At 45.3% G+C, this 18,596-nt stretch overlaps 1 protein-coding gene across 2 annotated transcripts in view; it reads right to left on the reverse strand.

The window, feature by feature from the left end:
- PTPRJ (protein tyrosine phosphatase receptor type J) overlaps positions 1-18,596 on the reverse strand; it is a 161,494-nt gene that overhangs the window by 34,556 nt on the left and 108,342 nt on the right. For both annotated transcript variants that reach the window (XM_046014724.1, XM_046014725.1), the window contains exons 2-7: positions 15,742-15,760; positions 13,039-13,263; positions 10,526-10,774; positions 9,221-9,445; positions 6,168-6,434; positions 3,457-3,714 (exon numbers count right to left, since the gene is read on the reverse strand). In XM_046014724.1, the coding sequence (XP_045870680.1) occupies positions 3,457-3,714; positions 6,168-6,434; positions 9,221-9,445; positions 10,526-10,774; positions 13,039-13,263; positions 15,742-15,760 (1,243 nt within the window). The remainder of the gene's footprint in view (positions 1-3,456; positions 3,715-6,167; positions 6,435-9,220; positions 9,446-10,525; positions 10,775-13,038; positions 13,264-15,741; positions 15,761-18,596) is intronic.

Genomic DNA, 18,596 nt, shown 5'->3' on the forward strand with positions numbered 1-18,596 from the left:
AAACATTTTGTGGGGGGTTGATCATTATTTTGTCCCACCTGCATGCACTCCCTCCCAAAATTTATTTTTTTTTAGATTTTATTTATTTATGTGAGAGAGAGTAAGAGCAAGAACACAAGAAGGGGAGCAGCAGAGGGAGAGGGAGAAACAGGCTCCCCATTGAGCAGAGAGCCTGACATGGGGCTTGATCCCAGGATCCCGGGACCATGACCTGAGCTGAAGGCAGACACTTAACTGACTGAGCCACCCAGGCGCCCCCCAACATTTATTTTTTTAAGTGTGTTCTCCTTAAAGGAAGGTAGCTTTGAGAAGCTTCTTTCCCTACCACCAAATTTCTGATGTCAAAGGGATGCCACAGAGACCATAAAAGAAAGCCATTGTCTATAAAGATAAAAGAATCTACAAATAATCTAAATATTCCATAAAAAGAGAAGGGCTTTGTAAACTGTGACCTGGTTACCAAATGAAACATTCTGCAGCCACTAAAAACGTGAAGACCATTTAAAAAAAAAAAAGTTCAACTACAAAATACAATGATTTGTATAATAATCACCATGATGTAAACAAAACCTGTAGCCATGGACACAGATGTGAAAACAACGCAGCTGCGTTAGAAGAGCGGAGTTATTCTTAATTCCTTTCCTTATGATGGTGGTAAAATACACATGATGTTTATTATTTTAACCATTTGTAAATGTACAACTCAGTGGCATTAAACACACTCACAATGTTGTGTCACCAGCATCACCACTATCCCCAGAACATTCCATCACAGCCCGCACACACTTTGTTCCCATTAAACAGCAACTCTTCTCTCCTGGTAACTTCTAATCTACTTTGTCTCTAAGAACTTGCCTATTCCAAGAACTTCTTGGAAATGGAAACATATAATATTTGTCCTTCTGTGTCTGGCTTCTTTCATGTAGCAAAATGTTTCAGAGTTTTTCTACATTGTAGCAGGTACCAGGATTTCATCCTTTTTATGGCTGAATAATATTCTATTGTGTGGATATACCATATTTCGTCTATCCACTGCTCTGCTGATGGACACGTGGTTGCTTCCGCCTCTTAGCTATTGTGAATCATGCTACTATGAACACCAGTGTCCAGGTAACTCAGTCTCATATGGACATATATGATTGGAATTGCTGGGTCATATGGTATTTGTTTCCCTTCTCCAAATTGCCTGTAATACCATTATACTGATTTTAGTAATAAGTTGTTCAATAATAGAATGGCAATCCCCTAAGAGACTAACGCCTTGTTATAATTCTTCTTGATTTCCATTCAATGAGACTCAATTATAGGCTTCAGTACAGGAGATGCCTTCTCCTCAACCAACAGACCTAAATGGCTTTGCAGCTGCACCATATCAAAGTGTCTGCACTCTCGCTAAGACCTCACTCTTCAAAGCCAGACAGAGGCCAGTGCCCTACCTTGTCACTCTGGGCCAGTTATCAAGCTCACAGAACTCCCATTCCCTACATTGGAAAATAGGTTAACAGTACCTACTTCATGAAGTTGTGATAAAAAATTTTAAATAAAGGATGAGAGCCCAGCACTCTGTAGACCCCCAATATAGACCCCAAGAATAACTCTTGTTCCATTAAGTTCTGGTTCTTGGCAAGTCACGTAATATCAAGGGTCCCCCACCATGGTGATCCTCATCATTAGCAACATTCTCAAAAGAAGAAAAGAAATATATGTTCACATTAAGACCCCATCTCAACAGTTTAATCTAAAATTCAAAGTTGAAAAGGAATTACTACCTTTCATCTGAGGAATGCACGGTAGCAGTTCCTTATTTTGGAAACAGATCTTCCAAGTAATTAGCAATGTCTTAACCCAACCAACAGAGCTGAAGAAACCCACACAAGGAAAATCTCAAAAGCCCAACTGCTTTCATGTCTAGCTAAGGGAATTCATCTCATTTCTTTATTTTTCCCCTCTGCATAAAAGTTTTCAATTCTCCTACAATCAAAGATCAAAGAATAGTGTGTTTTTCAAACTTCCCCCCAAAAAAATCATTTCAAATTTTAAAAACAACAGAAATGAGCATTAAGTTGTTTTCATGAGATACTTTCATCGATATAATTTAGCCTTAAAGAACAACGTTGTTCATGAAAGACTGTAAATAATCTGCTTGTCCAAAGAAAGAGGAATACTTAAGTAATTTACAATATATCCAGATCAGTGGTTCTCAAACTTTTGAATCTCAGAACCCTTTACCTTCTTAAAAGAATTTTTTTAAAGAGAATTTTTATTTATACAGGCTATATTTATATTTACAGTATTAGAAATTTTTTAAATGAGGGAATTTTTAAAACATAAGAATATACAAGCCTACATTCCATTAGCCATCAGAATGATGATGTCATCCCTTGTCATATAGTATCTGGAAAACTCCATTGTACACTCATTATGAGAGAATAAAAGTGAAAAGCCAAATATCACTTTAGCAGCATTATGATAATAATACCTTGTCAACCTCTTGAAAGAACCTAGGGGACTCTCAGGTATCCCTGGATCACACTTTGAATACCAATGGTCTATCCCAGGGATCAACCAAGTTTTTCTTTAAGGGCCACAGAACAAATATTTTAAGCTTTATGAGTCATATATTTGCTGTTGCAACTAATCATATCTAGCACAAAAGAAGTCATAGACAATATGTAAATATATAAGCATATTTGTGTTCCAATAAAACTTTATAAAAACAGGCAGTGGGCCAGATTTGGCCCATAGGCCATTATTATCTGTTGACCTTTTATTTAGACAATGGAATGCCAGGCAGGTATTAAAACTATCCGGTAGAGGGGCGCCTGGGTGGCTCAGTGGGTTAAAGCCTCTGCCTTCGGCTCAGGTCATAATCCCAGGGTCCTGGGATCGAGCCCCGCATTGGGCTCTCTGCTCAGCAGGGAGCCTGCTTCGCTCTCTCTCTCTGCCTGCCTTTCCGCCTACTTGTGATCACTGTCTGTCAAATAAATAAATAAAATCTTAAAAAAAAAACAAACTATCCTGTAGAAATATTTATATTGAAGGGGAAAAATATCCATAATAAGCTGCTAAGTGGAAAAAAGCAGATTATAAAACCACATAAATAGGATGACTTCAACGTTTGTAAAAGAAAAAAGATACTACACACACACACACACACACACACACCTGTATATCTTAAAACTGTAAAATCATAAAAGTTATCAGTCATTATTTCATACACCAAAAACACACCAAAAATTATCAGTGATTATTTCTGGTTGATAGTTTACTATGTGATTTTCTTCTTTTTGCTTGTGTGTGTTTTTTATATAATGAATATGCATTACTATCATTATACGTTTTTTAAAGATTCTTCTTAAATAAAAAGAAAAGCAATATTTGAAAAACTTGATGTTATAAATTACACTGATTTCCTTTAAGAAACTGTTCTACAGAAAACACAGTCTATTCACTTACCAGTGCTATTGTAGACTGTCTGGAGATCCCCTTCAGTCCCATTTGGTCCTCTCGGAATTATGTCAAAAACATACATAGTTCCAGGGGATAAGCCACCAATGACAATACTTTGGTGAGTGGTTGTGTTCTCCTGAGATTCTCCAGTTCCATTCTTTGTGGTAATTATCTTAAAGAAATCTGAGTCATTGCTGCTCCAAGCTAAGCCAATTGCCCTCGTGCTGACACTCGTCACTCGGAAGTCAGAAACCGGACCAGGGGCTGAGGGAAGAAAGTAAACAACTAGATTAAGAACCTATTTCTCCAGAAGACAAGAGTGCCTGAACTTCACAAAAATATTTATACTGAGATTAAATGCACACTTGGGACACCTGACCTGTCTTTTCCTCTTCTTTGTATTACCATCTACAACACAAGCCCCTCAGAAACTGGTATTTCTGGCCACAGAGAAAACACTTGACTACAAGAACACAGAAGCTGCTTTTGGGTTGTACAAAGTCATTCACTGGAAATAAATGAACTTCTGTTTAGGGACATGCAGCAGAGGCTGCTGTTGACTGCTAAAACCAATTCCCTACCCTGCTTTTTCCTTAGTCATACAACTCTAGATTTTTAGCCATGTACACAGCCATCAGAAATAAAGACTACATTTCCCAGCCTCCCTTGCTGCTAGATGAGCCATGTGGCTAGGTTCTAGCCAATGGGATATGAGCAGAAGTACTATCTAACTTCTAGGATGTATCATGAAAGCCCGGTGTGGTATCTTCTGCTCCTCCCCCTCCTTATAGATGGAATGCAGATGCAACGGCTAGAGCTCAGGCTGCTTAGCTCTAGAACCAACGCTGTAGCTGCTGATCCCAGACTACAGCTCAGAACATACATTCCTGGAGCTGCTGTGACAAAGCTGGACCCTTAGGGTGGGAATCATTCCTGGGTCATAGCCTAAAGCCTGCTCCCCACCTGTTATGACTTGAATTGTGTGTGTCCCTCAGAATTCTTATGTTGAAGTCCCAACCCTCTCTACCTCAGAATGTGAGGTACCTCTGGAGAAAGGGTCTTTAACAAGGTAATTAAAGTAAAATGAGGTCATTAGCTGGAGTCCTTATAAGAGGAGGAGATTAGGACACAGACATGCACGGACCAAAGGACAACCATGTGAAGACACAGGGAGAAGCAGCCATCTACAAGCCAAGGACAGTGGCCTCAGAGAAAATCCCCCACACATCACCTTGTTCTCAGACTTCATACCTCCAGAACTGTGAAAAAAAATTTCTGTTGTTGAAGCTCCCCAGTCTGTGGTATTTGGTCATGACAGCCCCAGAAAAATAATACACCAACCCTCCCAATAATTCTATTAACCCTCACTTCCTAGGATTAAATTCCTTTCGGCTTAAAAAGGCTCATAGCTTGTGTTTCCTGCAATGGAGCCCTGGCTAACACTCTACCATCCCCTCCTGCTTGGCATTGGGCTTCTTTTATGATGACAAAGAAATAGACTTCTGTTTTGTTTAAGCCATGCAAACTTGGGAAGTTTTTTATTACTCACAGCTAAACCTAATCCTAACTAATAAAGGGATTAAACAGTAAAATATGGAAAAGATGGAAAAGTGAAAGCAAATTCCCATTTACTCCAAAGAGCCAGTCCAGAATACACTTGTAAAAATGCCTAAGGTGTGGGGGCGCCTGGATGGTTCAGTCAGTTAAGAGTCGGTAAACCTGAATCTTGATTTTGGCTCGGGTCTTGATCTCAGGGCTGTGGGTTCGAACCCCGCCTTGGACTCCACACTGGGCATAGAGCCTACTTAAGATCCTTTCTCTCCTTCTCCCTCTGCTCCTCCCTTCTGCTATCCCCTAACCTCACCCCCTCTCTAAACAAAAACAAAAACAAAACCTCCTAAGATATGCTTCCTAGGAAGCAACAGACACTCAGGTGAAGCACCCTGTGAAAGGAGCCCTGGGTCCAGAGCCAGGCATGGGTCTTTGCTCCGCACTTGCTACCAAACTCTGTGACCTTGGGCAAATCATTCAGCTGTGCTGGGCTGCAGCTTTCTCATCTCTAACACAGGGATCCTAATGCCCTGGACATGGTACAACACTGATACTATTGTACTATATACTGCTGGTACACGATTATTGTTTTCTTTTAAATACTGGACCTCCTTCGAAACAGAAAACTTTTTATTTGCTGTTTATCATCTTATCTTTACCGGAGAGTTAAGCAAAAAAAGGATGAGCTATATCTGTACCCTGCTCCATGATAATGTCAGTGCCCGGGAGACAGAGGGACGTGAGTATCCAGGTTCTTTTTGTCTCCATGCAACCATGTGCCTCTACTGCTCTAGAATGGTCATGACAAGCCCAGCTGGAGTCTAATCCCACCTCTGCCACTTACCAGGTGTGACACCTGCCTGCAGCACCTCTCTCAGCCGTGGCTTCCTTGTCCATAAAATAAGGCTAACGCCAACCACGTCAAAGATTTGTGAACGTCCCCTGAGAGCTCAAGGAAAGCACATTGCATAATACTCAGCACATGGGGAGGGTCTGTCAATGATCACCAGTACTACAGCGCACATCCTGAAGGAGGTAAGAGTCCCCGTGGACTCCCACACTGAGCCCTGCTTTCCATGAGGGCAGGAAAAGAGCTCTGTCTCATACATGGACCTGGCACAGAGCAGGCAGGGGAGAAAGCTTAGCAAAGCAATGAGGGAACTCACGGGTGTACACTTGGAGGAAACCTGACACGCCTTCAGAACCGTTTTGAAGGAAAGGGCGCACGGTGATGTTGTACAAGGTACTTGAGTTGAGTGAAGAGATGTCAACCCGAGTCTCATTGACGTTGAGGACGAAGGAATCCATCGCCCCAGCAACCTGGATCTCGTAGGTATAGACGGAGGACGCCTCATCATCGTTGATTTTCCAGGTCAGGGTCATGTTGGTTGCACTGATGTTCACAACTTCAATGTCAAAAACTTGACTGGCCACTGTGAAGACACAGGAGAAGTTAACAGTAACCAGAATGGCCAAGCCAGAGAGAGAAACCCTCATCAGGGCATGCCATCTAATGTAAGAAGGGCTCTCAGCGACTGTGCCTTCCTCTCCCACATCAAGTACCCACAGCCACAACATACACAAAACCACGGGGGCCCCAGCAAATGTCAGGCATCATCATCATCATCATCATCATCGGTGAAAAACAACCTGGCCAGCTGCAACGGCACAATCCATCTTCGTTCTGCTTGGGAGTTTACTCTTAGAGCCAAGACAGTCCCTCAAACAAGAACACGGACTCTACTCAGGCCTGCGCAGGTGCTAGGCTCACCCAGAAACCCCCTCAAGCAGCTATCCCTCCAGAAGGAACTCTACAGGATCAGTTTAAGATCACACACTTCAGCAGGGGGCAGGCGCAGGTTCCAAGGTTAGTTCTGCGTTAACAGCTGGGTAGATCTTAGGAAAATCACTTGAGCTCAGTTTCCTCATCTGTCAAAGTTGGATAACACTCCTAATCTCAAGAAAAGATAACACAGAGCTCACCCCACACTCCCAATCCATCCTCCATCCTCTACGGCCTGCTTTGTGTCCCGGGAAGCTGACTCCTACACAATGCATCCCTGAAGGTGGGGGGCGGGGAGGCCCTGCCGGACGGCCTGGGATCGGGTTCCACCTGCCAACCTGGTGAGAGGTGACTTCCTACCATGACTAGTCTCGGGGGTCTTGGCAATGCTCTGATGATTTCCTGAACTCCATCCCACCTAACTAGTCTCTTGAAAAATGCCTGGTATGATACATGTATATGTGTGTGTACTTATATGTACATATGTGTCTACATACACACACACACATGCCACATAGAGAGGGTGAAAGTTACTATAATTCTTATTTATCAAGTGCTAGGACAGTTCAACACAAACCATGTGTGTATCCATATGACCAAGAGCCTAAAACACAATCACTATTACTTTAATTCTGCTCAACCCACTTTAAAAGCAGGGAACCCAAGACCCACATTAATCCACAAAACTCATTCCAGCAAATCAGGCAAAAGGTTGTTGGGTGGATCCAGCTCTGGGGTACAGTGCTTGGCAAGGGGCCCATTCACCCTCTTGCACAAGCATCTTGCATGTAGGACAGCTCCACCGCTGTCAAAGGCACCCCCAGAGGGCCCAATCCTCCCCCTCCTCCAACCTGACCCCCCTCCAGACACCAAGCCCTCCCACCTGCCGACCTGCTGGGTCCCTGAGGGTCCCTGGAAGCCAAGCCGCCTTTCCTACAGGTATATCCTCCCCTCTCCACCCACACAGTAGCATTCCCGGTAGAAGAAAGGAGGGCACGAGTGGACCCTCCTTCAAGGCAGATATCAGGAAAAGCAAGAATTCTTTACAGACACCACCTGTCATAAGCATCCTGCCAGGAACAAGGCCTGTGCAAGGAACATGGCCAGGCCAGTCACTGCCCCTGAGTACTCTGTAGCATGTCTCTGAGAGAGACACCCAACTCTCAGGTACCTGATCACATCTCTCTAGGAAGGAAATCAACCCCTGCAGAATTACCAGGGGCCTCAAGCCGTCACTGACTCCCTGTGTCTCTTTACCTCCAAACCTCGGGGTTGGCGACCTGCACCTTCATCCCCGATGTTGCCGCAATGGACATGTCTTCCTCCCTCTCTCTGTTTATCCAAATCCTATTCTCCCTTCAAAGCAAGTTCAAATCCTGCTCCACCTTCCGATGTCCAGAGCCCTCAGTGGGCAGCTGCCATGGACAGCGGCCACGTGTTGCCTCTGTAGCACCCAACGCCCTCTTCCCAACAGCACCCCAACCCCCCTTGGTGGAAGTGCCTGTCACCCATGTAAAAGCTGGGGGACAGCGCTCCCTTCCCCAAAATAGCCACCCAGAAAGCAGGAATGGGATACCCTCTCCATCGTGGGACTTTGCTCCTGGTACAGTGTGATCCAGCCTTCCCGAGTTTCCTGGATCCTAGTCTTATCTTCAGCCCTGTGTCCCCCAGCCCCCACCCCATCCCTCCATCCTATGGGTCTCTGGCAGTCTTTGAGAACAGGCATATTTTTGGATCAGGTAACCAGAGTGAGTTCACGTCACCTCGGTCTGGTCCCCAAGGGTGACGCTTCTTGCAGCATTTATTCCCGAGCCCATGGGGCCTGCCACATGCCTCTCAGTGCACATGCATCTCCCTCAGCTCCCCGTCTATACCCAAACCCCGTCCGGGAGGAACCGCGCATTTCTTTGCTCCCCCATCAGCACCAAACCAAACACAGGTGAGTGTGCAGAGCAGAAGCACCACTGAGCTCTAGGCAGGACGCCACAAGGTGCATGTCAACGAGCTTCAGCAGGGAGGTCAGTATGCATTCCAAGGCTGGGCCAGAAAAATAAAAAACTTGTTTTCTCATCCGATGGAGAAAATCATTAGCCAACAATGACAACAAGAACACCTACTAATAAGAGCAAATTAAGACACGACTTTGTCCCCCAGGTTCATGTGCAAAGGCACAAAAGAAAGACACGAGGTAGCACCTAGCGTCTACACGTAGTAGCAGCTCCCGACACGCTTTCCTGAGCTGAAGAATGAGGCGTCTTGGCTGCAGAGGGAAGAGGAAACTCACCACATCTGCTCTGTCCAAAACCTCTTCCAGAAAACGCCCTCTGACAACCAAACTGCTTGTGAGGCAAGAGAGAACTGCGAACCAGAATCACAGAGGATAAAACTTGGGGCCAGAAAACTCTGGCTGAAGACATTCCACAAAATTCAACGTACCCGTCCTGAAAGTTTTGTTTTGGGGCTGCCCTTCTCTACCACCAGCTGCTTGAGGATACACGGTGGCCTTGTACTGCGTGTTGGGCTTCAGCCCGAAGAGCCACACTTCCGTGTCTCGGGTCAGAGGATGGTGAGAAGACGGGTCTGTGGAACTGAGGGTATACCCATACACCAGGGCACTGGACGTCGTGGGATGTGGGAAGGTGCCCTCTCGGTTGTTGGCATCTGTTTCAAACACAAAAGTCAAATACACTCACTGCAACAGAAGCCCATCCCTGTCCCCTTGCAGCACCTCCCCTACAAGAGGACACCTCAAACTCTTCCCTTCCTTCCCTTGAGAGAGATACATCCTCCTACAAAGGCCCCAATCTCAGGCGGGCATTTTATTTTCTACATTTATCCCAGGTACCACCAGACAACTGGGCTTCTCCTTGCAACCTGCCTGTTTGCAGCTCTTCCCTTTTCTCAGGAAATCTTCTCCCACCCAGCTCCAAACGTGGTCCTCCAGGGACAGCCACGGGACTCAAACCCAGAGAGTCAGAGCCCACTCTAGAAATAGCTCCCCTTCTGATAGAGGGTGACACGGGGTACCTGTGGGGAATCATGTCTCCCAAAGCTGTGTGACGGGAGCCACTCTGAGAGCAAGGCTGCTAAAGAAGGAAGCAGGAAGAGGAATTGGGAGTCCCCTCATCTCTTTCTTCAAGGCCTTGCTGCCCACCGTGGGAAAACAGACACAAGCCAGTAAGTTGCTCTTCCAGCCCAAGCTACTTGAAGTCTGGCTCCTGTCACTTGCAGTCAAGAATCCTAACACCCACTTTGTAGTCCTGTTTCCTTAAGTGTAAAACGGGGATTAAGTATGTGTTCTCAATCCACAGGGTCACTTCTGAAAACGCTTAAAATCTACAAATGGCTACACCATTAGCAACGCAGACAATGTCTGCTCTGCCTGCTAAGCATCCCTGTCCTCGAAAGGCATGGCAAGCTCCTCTGATGGCCGTACTCGCGTAAACACATCTGTTATTCGTTCGATGGAAAGCTGAAAGAGCTAATGGAACCAGCTCCTTTCCGGGATGCCAGACTCAAAAACTTTCAACCCCCGTTACCATTCTGAGCCCCAGCGATCTGACCTATAAAAGAAGAACATCTCCCCCCTTCTTCATATAAATGTAGGGTCAAACTAAAATGTGGAGGAAAGCCCTCAATCAATTCTAAAACTCTATAGAAATGTAAGAACGACGTTTCTTAGCAGTCACGGAAAATCAAATCCAGAAAGGCAGATGAGAAACACACATTTTGGTAACTCACCTGAGCCACTGCCTGTGACCGAGGGCATTCTCTGTTCATTTGGTTCTGCAAGTGTCAGGGTGACATTGTGTGGAGTCCCTGGTTTCAGGCCCGATATATTGGCCACTAAGTCTTGAGTCGACTCCTCAGGACTTCCGACGCCTTCAAGGAGCAGCCGGTAGGTGGCAGCACCATTGCTATTCTCCCAGGACAGAGCCGCCTTTCTCACCCCCACAAAGAAAACTTGAAGATCAGAAACTGGACTGGGCTCTATGTGAAAAACACACGACGGACACTGATGGAACAATGGGCAGTCACCTTTCACTGAGGTTCTCGCTAACAATACTTTCTTGATATCAGGGTCTGGGGCAAGTCCGTCATTTCACAGCAGGAAAAAGTAGATATAGCATGACGGGCGAAGAAGCATACACCCACAGCCAAGGATTTTTAGGATCTCTAGTATTCCCCTCCACAGCTCACTTCAACGGCGATGTGACACTCTGAAACTGTCTTCGAAATTGTCAAACAGCAGCATTTAATCATATTTGTTTAGGGCATGGGGACAAGGCAGGAAACAAAGTGATTGTTTACTACTCCTAAAGGTCTCGATTCAAGATAACAACAAAAATAATGCCATCTCAGAGCACCCAGGCATTTCGACTAAGGAGCTCATCCCCGCATTCCAACCCCAAAGGGTGCTTTGGAAGACTTCCGATCCATCGCCCCGCTGTTCTGTCCGTCACCTGATTTGGCTTGCTGTGACATAAACCAGCCATTTCGATCAACGTGACATCCACTCCCTTCATTCTGAAGATGGCAAGGTAGAAGCAGAGTGACTGGCTCAGAAGTACACATCACGGGGGAATCGGGGAAATCAGAAGCCAAGGCTCCAGCGCGGAGCCCATGAGGTCCGGGGAGTGCTGCGGGTACAGCAAACCCTGCCTGAGGTCTGCAGGGGCAGCCCCGGAGGCCATGGTGGGCTCTGAAGTGAGCTAATCTGCTGTGATTCTACCCTTCACGCCAAACATTTTGGGCTTAAAGATTCCTAAATGGGGTCACTCCTGTGTCCTTTTTCTTATGAAAAGAAACGGAAAGCCATCAAGTAGCCAGAGGAAGGACTCTGTGAAGGGGTCCCAGCTTCTGTGCATGATTGTGCTCTGGGCCCGGGCTCCCTCGGTACCCGCCACTTCCTGCTCAATAACCAAGCCCTCAGACGATACCTCGGTATTACAACGCCTCGGCATTACAGTTTGTCACTGTGGCCCTCAAGGTTACTATGAGGACAGGATAATGTATTAAGAACAACTAAGCACACAGTACATGCTCAGCAAATAGTAGCTGATGAACGAAGCCTTGTCCCTGAGACTTTCAGACAGAGTGAGGACACTCAGCTCCTGGGCTGGCTGCTTCTTGCCACCTCTCGACCTCCTCGTTCCTATGGCTACCAGTGCAGTGCTCCCTTGTCCCCATCACCATTGCTGAATTCCATCTTCTTCCTCCTCCTCCATTCTCTTCCTCTTCTGCCTGCCCTCTCCTCATGCTCTTCTCTTTCATAATATAGCAAACCTCTATTATACAGTGTTTTGCCTCTAAAACTCTGCTCTGAGGAGCTCCAAGAGTTTTTCTGAAGGTATCTGTGATACCCCACCCCTCTAGCTCCCCCTCGTTCCAATTCTTTTTATTTATTGGGCTTCTGGGTAAGATTTCATTATTTAAAGATATGTTTCCTGGCCTTAAAAAAAAAAAAAAAACTGCTGAAAACCACTGGTTTTGTTCGGTTGTTCCATTTGAAGGAGACACTGTGCTAGGCAGGTGGTCTCTTCAAGCCGCGGGCTCCACGAGGTCAAGCTTCCATGGCCCTCACCATCCAAAGAGATCACATCCCCAGGTCAGAAAACCAACAGAGGATCTCATTTTTAAGTTTTTGGTTCTTCTCAGCTTTAAAAGAGCTTCTCATCTCTTTTTTATAGTTTTGGTTCTTTTCAGCTTAAAAAAAGAGAGCTAAATTTGCAGCTCTAACACGTGGCTCAGGATACTGACATCTAAGCTAAATAAAACTCTAAACCATCCCAAGTGTCACAGGGCCATTATTTCATCTGAAACACACACTCCTCTATAAAGTGTACCCAACTTTCAGGCCCAGCAAAAACTCCTGAGAACACAAACACGGCATCAACTCTCCTGCAGAGCTTTACGTTTCTTTTAAAGAAACCTACTAATTACTGGACCCATTACAACACATGGCTAATGAGGTCTCTGCCCCCAAGCCTTAGCAGAAAATATTGCCAATAACAGCAAAGGATTTTTAAAGCTGAACAGCTGGAATTACTTAAAACCTCCCAAAACACTGAGGACCCTAATACTGAACGATCCAGTCACCTGAACTCCTGGGCTTAAAACAATAGAGAATTTTTTCTCCTCTTCCACCATTAGCAAAAAACAATCTCTCCCCAAAATGCAAACTGAATGGACAAGGCTCAAGGACACAGGATGAAAAGGAACAGTTCACCATCATTCCTGGAGGCTCATCTTACCTAGTGTGTCATTTATGGTCACGGGATCTCTTGAAGTCCCAGCGACTGTTTCTGAAGTGACAAAGAACATGTTCGAAGTTGTTGGACTAAAGCCTGTGGTGCCATTCCTTATTGGAGCTTCAGCAGAGGTGTTCCACTCACTCTTTACTGGATGCGTGTACCCAGAAACAGTGCTATTCTTGTCTGGCCATGCTGTGGTCATACTGGTTGTACTGATGGAAACAGCTTCAATGTCAAACACAAACATGGGTTCTACTTAAATAACATTTCCGAAAGGACAGCAAAAATTATATTTAAACAAGAAATGTAAGCCTGGGTGGCTCAATCTGCCTTTGGCTCAGGTCATGATCTCAGGGTCCAGAGATTGAGCCCCAGATCAGCCTCCCCATTCAGCGGGGAGTCTGCTTTTCCCTCTCCCTTTGTTCCTCCCTGCCCCACTCATGCTTGCCCTCTCTCTCTCTCTCTCTCTCAAATAAATAAAATCTTTAAAAAATAAATAAAATCTTAAAAATGTAAGAGTCAGGACTTCTCTGTATGTCTATTTTTCAGAAGTGAATTGTACAATGACAGAGGTTCATTTCCCTTTCTTTGCCTCCTGGACTTTCCTCCAGCAAACTAACTTTAGATACATATACATATATGCATGCTTGTGTGTTAGTAAGACAGAAGGCTTTAAAACGGAGACAAAAATGACAGAAATCAGCAGTGTTCACTGTGACTTGAATATGGATTAAATCTATATAGAAGTTGATATAAAGAAAGACCTAAGAGGCAAAAGGAGTCTCTCTTGTCATTCTTAGAAAATACTGCCTGTAGAGAGGCCTTACAAGATGCAGAAGCTAACTCTTTGGCCAAACCCTGATATTAGGAGGAAGCTCTACCATTTTGGGGCACTAAGATGGCATGAGACAGAATGGCATGAAGGGAAAGGAGCTGGTCTTTGAATTCACCCCTGGATGTGAGGACCTCCTCTGCCCCTTAGCCATGTGACCTGGAATGAGACCCTAAGAACCTCTCATCCTCAGGTTCCTCTGTTGTCAGCTCTAACACACTATTTTAAACATGAAAGACTATTTTTAAGGCATGTGATATGAACCAAGGTCGCTGGATTTGGACATTTATAAAATGGGAGTTCAGAGTTCTGTCCTGTTGGTCGTTAGCATGTGATTTTACTCAAACTCCTGGGAGAACATTCTCATTATTTCATCACTGTGGTTCACAGACTTTTTAGCTTGTGTTTCATTTTTCTTTCCTGTGTCCAAGGCTTCAGTTGTGATCTGGTAACAGTCACGTCGACAGCCACAGACATGCATGTTACTGAATAAGGCACCAGGAAACTTTTCAGTGATAAATGTGACTGATTTGAGTAGCCAGAAACAGTGGTCATGCAAGCTAACAAAACACTATCTCCCACTGTATACTAGTGATAGAACAGGATTTTATTATGATTTTTAAAAGGAATCATAGGTCCCTTATCTCCCTTTCTGCTGCTTTGAAATGCTACCTCTATGCACAGAAGTTCTTTTCTTTGGCACCAAAGATTCAAGCTTCTACAAGGTACCTACCAGCCTATTTACCAAACTGATTAACAAGCAAGAAAAAGCAACTGCAGAGCTCTTCCCATTGTTTGTATAGACTCTGCATAATCACTATTATTAACTGAGATTGGCTTTATTAAAAGGTTTCAGCAAGATCTGCCCCCTCTGTGTGGTACTGGAAGAACATTCTAATTATTTTATCTCCATGGTTCACAGACTTTGGGATTTTACCAATTGGGGGGGGGGGGGAGTTCCCAAACTTTGAGGATGGATAAAAGCTACCAATTTTTACTTATTCTAAAAGGTACATTAAAAAAAAAAAACTACCAAATACTATTATTTTTATTTCTTATAGAAATAAATTATGATCTAAAAAATTAGTAAGGACATAATCCCAGAATAAATGTTGCTATCAATTAAATATACTTAGCTTCACTTAAAACTTACTATCATAGCCTCGTTTTACTCATTTTACTCTAGACCAGGGAGCACGTCAATGGACCAGCAGTGTTAGCAGCTGGGACTCAGTCCTCCACATAGAAGCAAAATATAGAGGAGTTTACATCTGATTTTCCAAAGCTTACACAAACTCTGTACATCAGTTTAAAAATAATGGAGCAGGGGCACCTGGGTGGCTCAGTGGGTTAAAGCCTCTGCCTTCGGCTCAGGTCATGATCCCAGGGTCTTGGGATGGAGCCCCACATTGGGCTCTCTGCTCAGCGGGGGCCCTGCTTCCTCTCTCTCTGCCTGCTTCTCTGCCTACTTGTGATCTCTGTCTGTCAAATAAATAAACAAAATCTTTTTTACAAAAATGGAGCAGTGTAGCACAAAAAAAAAAATACTTATGGGATAGCAGCACACAAAGTAAATATAAATCGTACTGCATTATGAAAAGTAAGTGTTTTTAAAAATCACCCGCGGATGTAGGCTTGCAGAAAAGAAAAATCACAGAAAATATAAAAGTTTTTATCAAAGTTGCTCAATTGATTGAATTCTTTCTTTCACTTGCTGTTGCCACACTCGCCCCAATTCTAAAGAAAAACTGGAAACTAAGACTTTGAACAAATACGCATTTTCTGTGATTTTCGTATTGCTGTAAATGCTGCTGTGTCCATCAGGGGGCGGTAGCGAACAATACAAGAGAAGAGAGGGAAGTGGTACTTACAGTCACCTGCGCACACCATCTGTAACAGAAAAAGAAAACGGAAGTCAGTGCATTCATTCAGCCACGGAAAATGCAAATCAGGAATAAAGCAGTTGAGAATTTAATAATGGAGATGGGCTGTTAACGAGTACATTTAAAAAAAAAGGCCCGCTGGCAGAGATTAGGGTGCCAGGACACTGAATTAGGGAACTCCGTGAAACCAGAGGTCGCTTACAAACAATGGATTAGCTCGGCTGTATGGAGGCTGAGCCATCCAGTGTTCTTCCCCACAGATCCATCCAACACGGGAGCAGCTCCCCAGGGCAGCACTCCCTCCTGCCACCTCATCATGAATTGAGGCAGAAGGACATAGAAGCAGGGTCAAGATTCTCTAGGGCGGGGGGGGGGGGGGGAAGCAGGACCATGGCACCCTTCCATGTTCAGGTTGCAAATACAGAATGTAAAGCCAGGTGCACACGAGAAGATAATCAACTGAGTTCGGGATTTTTGCTGTGCAACAATCCAGCTTCTTCCTTCTACCAGCAGGTGGCAGTAATCTTCCCCCCCACCCCCCCAATTACATGACATGAAGCTTTGGGAAGCGTGAGTGTCCAAAACAGAGCAACCTTAAAGATAATTTATTTAATTAAGTGTCTCAATCTGCCATCTTTGGATCCCTGGAGGTCCTCAAAGATATTTATTGTGAGCCATAAATTATTCCCCCATACTTTAAAAACCTAAAATAATTTGAGGTTGTACATTCTACTGTCTAGAAAACACATCTTTGGGTAACGGGATTTTTCAAAGTATGGCCCTCATGAAGAGGAAAATAATCAAAAGGGATTCTAGTGGGGGGGGGGAAATGTCCTCCAGCTTCCCATCACACTTAGAATAAAATCATGTTCTTATCACGCCCTTTGAAATGTTCCTGAAGCTGGTTCTCTCTTACAGCCTTTACATATTGATTCCTTTCTCCAAAAACACTCTGCCCCAGACCTTCCAGTGTCATGGCCTAAAAGGCCACCTCTTCAGGGAGTCCTTCTCCAATCAACCAGTGGAACTTAGCACCCCTGGCTCCTTTCTCCTCTGCATTCACCTCAACTGTCATCAGCCTCCTTCAACTAACGTACGCTCCATGAGAACAGAAACCTCATCTGCACCCATGCCTAGAATGGTGCATACAGTAGGCACTCTAAAAATGACACTCAAGAAAGGAATGACCCTCTTGTTTTATAAAGGAAGTAATTCCTAAGGCCCAGAGGAGGGACAAGATTTGCCCAAGGTCCTACAGCAAGGCCAAAGCCAAGGCTGGTCAGGTCCAGAAGCCTGAGTGCCCAACTCAATCCAAAGGAAATATCCTCTGCGCTTACCAAATGGAGATGCTGAAGACAACATTCATTCTCATCTCGAGGGTTAGGCCGACAGACAGAAAGGTCTACTCACCAGCCTGTCTCTCAAGGGCCCAGTTCCCAAAGGAATCTGAGGGTTCTTCCTCATTCTTCACTCCCCACAAGTCTCAGGGCCACGTCCTGTTGATTCTCCTTTCCCACCCACCCACACACACACCTTCCATTCCCACCCCCCACTCCACCCTCCAGCCTGCACTCCTTCAGCCCGTCTTCCTGCTTCCAGCCCCTGCCGCCCGCCTGTGCCAGGCTTCAATCCACTAGCGTCTGATGGACCACAGGAGAGAGAAAGATAAAGACCAGTTTGCCAAGCAAGTTAGCACGTGGCTAAACTACCCAACCTCATAACTCTACACTGGCCAGTCCTAGCCCCTTGTGATGTTGTCTCTTCATACACAGCTCTGCATTGCATCCTATGCTGGAATCCATTCGGTCAACCATGCACCCAAATACTGCCCAAAACATGGACGAGCTGGACCTGCCCTCAGACTGTTTTTAGGAAAGTAAGTGAAATAAGGAGTGTCTACAAATTAGTAACTGATGGCAGAGTAGAAAGCACTGACAACTCAGTGAACCAGTAAGTCTCGAGCGCCTGCGTGTGCCCAAGACGCGTAACCCAGAGCTGAGGCAGGCAGCCTCTGTGCCGCGTGGGGCTCTCGGCTGCGGTGGGGAGGCAGGCGAGCCAAACTGCAGGACAGATGGAAGGTACCCTTGGGGTAGGCACTAGTCGCTGAGGGATGTCAGAGGAGGGAGTCCATGAAGGCAGAGTGCCAGTGCGTTTCAAGCTAGGTCCTGTACAGCCCTAGACCCCGTAAACATGGGCTGATGATCATTACATGGGACAACGTGCCAAACAGTTCTGAGTTCTAGAGGGGAAAGGACAAGGGTCACCCTCCGTGTGCACAGAGTCTGAATCTGCCAGGTTCTGTTCCAAGTGCTTTCAGATATTAACTCATTTAATGCTCCACACACCTGAGTGTAGGAACAGGTCCCTTGAGCACTGTTGAACTACAGCATCTAGACGTGAACCCAGGCAGCCTGGCTCCAGGGTCCACATCCTTAATCACCAGCTTAATCACCTGCCTCCCCATGTAAAGCAATGGGTGGGAAATATACTGGGACCTACAGAAGGTTTAAAAGTCAATTTCAAAAGCTATCCATGTCACCTTTCTTCCCTCTACCTTCCAAAAACTCCAGCAAGCAAAGGAAGAGTGTTCTTGACAAAACGGAGTTATGGTTTCTCCTGGCAGCCCTCCCACAGGTGCCACGCAAACACAGCAGCCGTGTCTGTCCACGGCTCAGTGGGAAAACGACAGTCAGAGCAAGCGCACTCTGGCACCACACAGCTTCAGGCTCTCCTGGCCTCCCTTCCCCTTCTTTTCCTTCATCTTGACCTCACTGGGCCTGACTTCCCAAATAAAGCCTCAACACTATAATCCCTTCCTCAGGACCTTAGAAAGCCCAGACTTA

This window comes from Meles meles, chromosome 8 (assembly GCF_922984935.1).
Source record: "Meles meles chromosome 8, mMelMel3.1 paternal haplotype, whole genome shotgun sequence".
NCBI lineage: Eukaryota > Metazoa > Chordata > Mammalia > Carnivora > Mustelidae > Meles > Meles meles.